Below are 8,239 nucleotides of genomic sequence, written 5' to 3' on the forward strand. Positions count from 1 at the left end.
CTGGGGTGACACAAACCGAGGCAAGAAAGTGGTAAAATGATGTGGTGTCGTGTATATTACCATAGATGCTTTTTTATGAGATACGAGAAAAAAGCATCTACGGTTATGTACGTGCCAGCACATCATTTTTTTTTTCACCTTTGTGTCATTCCAGCATTTTTCATAAAGAATTAGTATGAAAGAGAAATAATAGGAGACAGAATGGAATCCAACCAAACAAAAATAAAAGCAATTTATCATTTATGTCGATCCAACGGTAAAAAAAATGCAATTTTGATTATCTTGCTTGAAGGTATTTTGGAATTTTGGTTTTTTCATCAAGGAATCAATAACTTTGTTGATGTGGTTGACAGATTTTACAAAAGTAAATTAATTGACCAGTAATCAAAGGTTGTCTCAGTAATTTTATAAAGTACATTGAATTTAACTGTAATTCACCTTATTTCCAAGGGGTAGCATTAAAACATATATATATATATATTTCATGGAAAGAATATGCATTAAGCTGCGTATCGTATCAGCTAATGCACCCCCAGCCATCACACTTTAATAGTGTGACGATGGTTTTTTGGGTTTCGGGGACTACCTAACTCCTAAATTACCAATCAAAATAAATAAATAATAAATAGTAATTTTGATATGGCCCTCTACATTTTGATTAATATAAGAGATATCCCACTGATTTCAAATTGATGATATGCCCCATTTGACTTTGGTTTTGTCCGATAAATTAAATAAAATGACCCAAATATCCTCATGTTTAACTTTAAATACTTGAGAAAATTTGTCATCTTCAAAATTAATATTCAAAATCTCTAGATTTTTCTTTCAAAAATCCATCATTTTCAATTTTTTATTGAGAGTTATTCTTAACTATCCTTCTTTCTCTTCAATCCATCATTTTTAATCTGGTTCTAACATTTTGCACAAACCTTTTTTTTATATATATAACAAAAATCAGTTATTATCTTCTTTTACCCTAATGATCTCATCTCATTCTTTAGGTATGTATGTTGAAATGGGAACAATTTCAAGGTGAGGATAAGAGATTTCGTTTTCTACTTCCCCAAAATTTCATCTCCGTTCATGAGTTATGTAGGTTGAAGTAGGTAGAATTTTTAGGTTGAAGATGATGGTAAAAAGTTTTGTTTTCTATTTCACTGAAAATTCATGTCGTTCTTGAGATCTATATATTGAAGTAGGTAGTAATTTCAGGTTGAAGACAATTGGTTGGGGGGATAAAATAAAGGGATTTTCTATTGTAGGTTGAAGATGAGGGCAAATAAATCATTTACTTTACTATTTGATAAAGAGTTGTGCTGGGGTGACACAGGATTTAATATGATTCTCACAATTCTGGCGTGGAGTTGCATACATAATCGTAGATGATTTTTACTCATATCACGAGGAAACACATCTATGATTATGTGCACATCCCACGTCAGACTTGTGAGAATTGCAGTAAATACCCGGTGTCATTACAGCATTTTCCTTTGATAAAAGACCTAGGTCAAGAGGGGGTATGTCGAAGTCATCAGTTTGAAAACACAGGGGGCATCCCTAATATTGATCAAAACGTAGGGTGCATGTCTAAACATGTCAATGATGTGTAAGTGAAACCATTTCATACAAGAGGTGTGAACGTTAGCTCCAGATAAATATTTTAACGGCTGAGCGTCTAATCGTTTCTCACGTGAGTCGACTCCTCTGTAACGGCCGTAGTTGCAACGGTTAGTTGTCGTCTTCTGGGTCCCACTTATATACTGCCGTTTCGTCACGCGTTCTCTCTCTCTCTCTCTTAGGCCCAAGCCCACGTCTTCTCCTTAGTTTTCTTCAATAAAAGCTTCTTATAAGTTTTCTTAAGAAAATACACTCCTTTACGTAGATATTTATGGATGACTTTTTTCTTAAAAAAAATTTCATTGAAAAACTTTTATAGAAAAAAGTATGGTGTTAGTATACATTAGGGGTGCAAATTAATTCGGTTCAAACCGAGAACCGAACCAAACCGTAGAATTTGGATTGGTTTGGTTCGGTTTAATATTATTTCGGTTCGGTTTCGGATCTGAAAAATGAAGAACCGACGAATTCGGTTCGGTTCTCGATTTAAACAATATAAAAAACCGACCCAACCCGAAAACCGAATAAATATTTATTTAAAATAAAAAATTAAATATATAATTAGTTTTTAAATTTAAAAAAAAAACTTAAAAACCTACCTGTGCGGCTGCTCCCTTCCCTTCCTTCTGCTCTCTCTCTCTCTCGGCTATTCAGTTGCAGCGTTTGTGCTGCCGACGGTCGCACCTCCCTCCGTCATTTTCAGTTTAACTCCGGTGGTCATCCCTCCCTTCCTCCCCTTGTCTCTCTCTGTCTCTCTCTTGGCATTGTGTGCGACACAGCGACAGTGCACATAGCTGTGAGCTGCATCTCAACTCCGGCAGCCGGCGGTGGATCGCTCTTTCTCTCTCTCGTCCTGAGGTACGTTTATCTCTCTCTCTCTCTCCATAAATTTTAGCCCACAATCTCATGAAGATTAGTTACATTTTGGATTTGATTTTGGTTTTAAATCACAAGATCTCTTAGTCTTAGATTGTTATTTCAAGATATAAACCAGACCCTCTCATAGATCTTGGTTTTAACCATCAGAGATTTTGATTTTAAAACATCGAGTATTTTACCCATTTCCAATTTCACGCTCAAAACACCTTATTTTGTTCGAAATTTCAAATGTAACAAGAAATAACGAAAATTGTCAAATTTCCAAATAGGAAAAATGAATCCAATATTTGAGTAACTTTTGGAACGAAAACTAATGAAATTAATAAGAAGAGACCTGAAAATCGGAAGAATATGGAGTCGATCCTTACTTGGTTTGCACCTCGACTTCCGAATGTTCCATCAAAACTAGATCAGAAATTTAAAAAAAAAATTATATATATATAGGGTCAGGTTCAAGGGCCAAATGAGAAAACATATGTAAAAACTTTCGTTTTTAATACAATTTTAAAATATGGTTTAGAAATTTTGGATTGAGCTGATTTTTTGTGACGATGATCTCTATGATGGGAAGATCATCAAAAAAAAATAAATCAGCCCAATCTGAAACTTCTAACCCCATTAAAAGTGATATAGAATGTGGACCGTCGATTTTTTACCAATTTTTATCACTAATTTGTAAATCACTTTTGATGGATTTAGAAGATTCTAATTGAGCAGATTTTTTGTGAGGATGATCTTTTCATCATAGTGACCATCCTTGCAAAAAATCAGCTCAATCCAAAACCTCTAACTCTTATTTTGAAAAACGAAAGTTTTTTCATATGTTTTCTCATATGGCCCTTGAACCGGCCCCCACATATATATATATATATATATATATATATATAAAAGGTCCCATTCAGCAACAAACATTTTGACAAACATTTTGGCAAAACATTTTTCAAAACATGGGTTAGAGGTTTTAGAATGGGCTGATTTTTGGTGAGGATGATCTCTATGGTGAGGAGATCATCCTCACAAAAAATCAGCCCATTCCAAAACTATAGCAAACAATACGCTCAAAATTGTATCTTGAGAGCATTTAATTGGAACATTAATTCATGTTGAATGTTTTTTTACTTAATTATTTTAAATATTTTGATGTATATTGAGACTTAATTGATTTTTTTTTTTGTCAGATGTCAAATATGGGAGACAAAGACACTATCAATGCCAATATTGAACCAGTTATTGATTCTACTCCTTCTGCTCCTTCTGTTCCTTCTGCTACTACCGGCACTGTTGTTTCAAAACCTAAGGTAAGCTCAACTCGCAAGCCTTATAAACCAAAATCTGATGTTTGGGATCATTTTACTAAAATGAAAAATGATAATGGGGGGAAGTCAGAAAGAGCCAAATGTAATTATTGTGGTTCAGATTACGGGTGTTCAAGTGTTAATGGGACTAGTACATTAAGGAAACATTTAACTAAATGTCCCAAGTATCCTTATCGTGATGAGAAGAGGCAAAAAATCCTATCATTCCAAACAATAGGACACGAAGGAGATAGTAGCCTTACTTCTTGAAAATTTGACCAAGAGTTATGTAGGGATGCCCTTACAAGAATGATAATCACTGATGAGTTGCCTTTTAAGTTTGTGGAACGCGAAGGTTTTCAATATTTTTTAAGCGTATTGCAACCTAAATTCCATTTAGTGTCTCGCACCACTATAGCAAAAGATTGCTTACAATTGTATGCAAATGAAAAGAAGAAGTTGAAGAATTTTTTGAATACTTCTGTCCATAGAGTCTCTCTTACTACGGATTTGTGGACTTCTTTACAAAACATTTCATACATGTGTCTCACTGCACATTTCATTGATAAAAATTGGAAACTACATAAAAGGATACTTAATTTTTGTGTAGTTACTAGTCATAGAGGTGAGGCAATTGGTAAAGCAGTTGAGTTATGTTTACTTCAATGGGGCATAGAGAATGTGTGTACTATCACGGTTGATAACGCAAGTTCTAACGACGTTGCAATTGGTTATTTGAAAAAAAAGTTGAACAAAAGGGGTGGTTGCATTCTACAAGGTGAATTTTTGCATATGAGGTGTTGTGCACATATTTTGAATTTGATAGTAAAAGAAGGGATTAGTGATGTGCATGATTCTATTAGTAGAATTCGCGGGGCTGTGAAATATGTGAGGAGTTCTCCGTCAAGAGCTCAACAATTTAAGAAATGTGTTGACCAAGAGAGAATTACATGTAAGTGTTCTTTAGTCCTTGATGTTCCAACTAGGTGGAATTCAACATATCTTATGTTGGATACCGCTATAAAATTTCAAAAAGCATTTGAACGGTTGGAAGAACAAGAACCACAATTTGAGAAAGAAGTTAGAGGAGGGCTTCCCACTGAAGGTGATTGGAATTATGCTCGAGTCTTGGCTAAGTTTTTACAAACTTTTTATGATGCATCTAAACGAATGTCGGGTTCTCTTTATGTCACTGCTAATTCTTATTTTCATGAAGTTTGTGCCATTGAAAATACTATTTCTGATTGGTCTAAGAGTCTTGATCCTTTCTTGAGTTCTATGGCAGTGAAGATGAAGGATAAATTTGATAGGTATTGGGGGAGTCTTGACAAGGTAAACAAGATGTTGTTGGTTGCTGTGGTATTAGATCCTCGTTATAAGTTGAGATATGTAAAATTTTGTTACTCAAAAGTTTATCCACTTATAAAGGTTGAGGAGTTGATTAGAACAATAAGGGGAACAATAACCAAATTTTTCAGCATTATCAGTTTCTTGACTCAACTTCAGCTGTTTCTTTAAATGATTTTACTCAAACTTTAAATGAGATGGAAGTTGATCAACTAACTGGTGAAGGTACTGTTCAAGTCAAGTCACTTCAATCTGAGTTTCTGAAGCACTTGGAAGAAGAAGAAAGTGTGGATTGCAAATCAGAAGTAGACAGATACTTAGAAGAAAGTGTTGAGAAGCAAGACATAAATTTTAATATTTTGGATTGGTGGAAAATTAATTGTTCTAAGTATCGCATACTCTCCATGGTGGCACGAGATTTGTTAGCTATTCCGGTTTCCACTGTTGCTTCCGAAAGTGCTTTTAGCACTGGGGGTCGTGTATTAGATCAATTTCGTAGTTCTCTAACCCCGAAATTGGTGGAATGTTTAATTTGTGGGCAAGATTGGTTACGTGCTTCACCAATTTCAATTGATGTTGAAGAAAGGTTAGAAGAACTTGAAGAAATTGAGTCAGGTAACTTTTAATTTTTATATGATTTTATTTTATTTGTGAAGTTCTTTAATTTCTATTTTCTATTTGATAACAATTTATTTTATTTTCTACTTTTACAGCTATTACAGATGATTCTGAGCTTCTTGATTGAATTACAAATGCCTCTTCATTCGTATTTTTAGGTAAATTGTTATTCCATAAATTATTACAATAGAATAATTTTTTTAAATATTCGACTTTATATATATAACAATAGTGTTTTTTTTTTTGTTAGACTTATTGATTGGAGCATGGAGGAAGATGGAGAATGGTTAATTTTTTTTGTGCTTTACTTTTTTGATTATGTATGGTTTCTAATAGAACTAGGGTGTTATTGTAAGGAAAGATTGATTTATTTAAGACAAATTGTATGAATGTGTTGGTGACTTGGTGTGATATTTGGATTTTAGACATTTTAATATTTAGATTTGGATTTTGGACATTTTAATAGTTGATATACAAATTGTATGCCTTTCCTTGACTTGCAATATGAAAAATCTGACTTTCATTTAAAGACATCCCCGAAGGTGAGGAGAACATAGGATGTAAGACTCTTTGGTTCTGAATCTCTATTTGCTGACAATCTTACTCATGGGCTAGCCAACCTATTGGGTTCATGGTAATTACTTTTCATATCACAATTTAAGAATGTTTCTACAAATATATTGGGTTCGTGGTAATTCCTTTCATAAATTCTGAATGTATGTAGATGGTTGATACACATAAACATGCTGACATGGTGCCTCGGTGTTTCCCATTGTCTATGTAAAGTGGTGCTGCCCATGGAGGGAAGACCCTTTTCATGGCATCGCGGTTGAGTAGCCAAGGTGAGATTTTAATAGAAATTTTGTATTTGTTTATCTAAGAAGTTGTTGCATTTGGTATTTTAAGATGTGGGAGAATCAGATTTATGAATGAATGTATGAATGGTGTATACTCCTTTCACTTAAACATGAGCATCAGATTTTATGTTTTATTCCTCTCTTTAAATCTGAGCAGATTTTATGCTTAATTACATCATATTTTAAATCTTTTTATTTGTATTATTAATATGTGAACTAATGCACAATTATACAATGGCTGTAAACATTGACTTGAATTTATTTCCTTCTGCATCAGGAAGAACAAACCTATATAGATATGGTTATGGTTTTGATCTTTGTTATGTTGCTAAGATTGCTTGAGATAGTGAAAGTTTATAAGAACTCATTTTAAATGACATAAGACGTGGATTTAGACAAAATTTTGTTTCGCCTTGTAGAGCCTGCAGGGGGAAAAATTATTATAGATGACCTTGACATCTCAACAATCGGACTTCATGATCTGAGGTCTCGTTTTGGAATCATACCTCAAGATCCTACTCTTTTCAATGGAACTGTGAGATACAATCTGGATCCGTTATCCCAACATACTGACCACGAAATATGGGAGGTATTATTCAGTTTTATGCTTTGTGCTTAATATTAGGAAGTTATAATTGCTCATAAACCGCCAATGTTAATGGTCTTGCGAGTTCTTGTCCCGTGATCCAGCATCGTAATAGTTGAACTTTTGCTTAGATTATTGACCTATCCATGGTCTTGAATCCTGCTTGACCAACAGTCTGAGTTAAATGAGATGTGATTCCAACAGTTTGATTCATGAGATGTGTTCACTTGCACATTTGAACATGGACATCTTTGCATTTTATTTATTAAAATATAAATTGCCATGAACGCCAGTTGTAGTAGATAACTAATACAGTTTCTTATGCTTGTTTGGTAGGTTCTTGGGAAATGTCAGCTTCAAGAAGCTGTACAAGAGAAAGAAGAGGGTTTGGATGCTTTGGGTAAGACTTTAAGTTTGTGGTGTTGCTTTTGTTTTGAGTAGTAGTCCCAAAAAACAACTTGATATTGCAGTTGTAGAAGATGGATCCAATTGGAGCATGGGACAGCGACAATTATTTTGTTTGGGCCGTGCTCTTTTGAGGAGAAGCAGAATATTGGTGCTGGATGAAGCGACGGCATCCATCGACAATGCAACAGATTCGATTCTCCAAAAAACCATAAGGACAGAATTCGCAGATTGCACTGTGATCACAGTGGCCCACAAAATACCAACAGTGATGGACTGCACAATGGTGCTTCCACCAGTGATGGTGAGTTTCATTGCATATGGTTGTGGACCAAACTGGCTGAATGTCTGGGCAGAAGTTTGAAAGTCTCGAATATATGTTTCATTTGTTTTTCAGGAAAATTGGTGGAGTACAATGAGCCGATGAAGTTGATAAGAGAGAAGGAAACATCAAAATTTTGTTTTATTCTTGGTTATCCCATGGTTTGAAAAATTGGGATTCATACTACCCACAGTCCAGTTGGGTTAAATGTTTCAGCCATGTACATGTACTGGTTCAACTTTTGAGAATGTTCCTGTATTTCATTTCACTCAACTTGAGAGAAATGTTGCCACGTAAATGATACATATAT

At 34.4% G+C, this 8,239-nt stretch overlaps 1 protein-coding gene across 1 annotated transcript; it reads left to right on the forward strand.

The window, feature by feature from the left end:
• Positions 1–7,007: 7,007 nt before the first annotated feature.
• Positions 7,008–8,034, forward strand: LOC147397561 (ABC transporter C family member 10-like; the record flags this gene model as incomplete). The annotated part of the gene is made up of 4 exons (XM_086450208.1): positions 7,008–7,205; positions 7,539–7,602; positions 7,673–7,911; positions 8,005–8,034. Coding segments are annotated over 4 exons (531 nt in total), but the record flags the coding sequence as incomplete, so codon positions are not given.
• Positions 8,035–8,239: the final 205 nt, after the last annotated feature.

Source organism: Akebia trifoliata, chromosome 8 (genome assembly GCF_017979445.1).
Source record: "Akebia trifoliata isolate Shusen 1 chromosome 8, ASM1797944v1, whole genome shotgun sequence".
Classification (NCBI taxonomy): Eukaryota; Viridiplantae; Streptophyta; class Magnoliopsida; order Ranunculales; family Lardizabalaceae; genus Akebia; species Akebia trifoliata.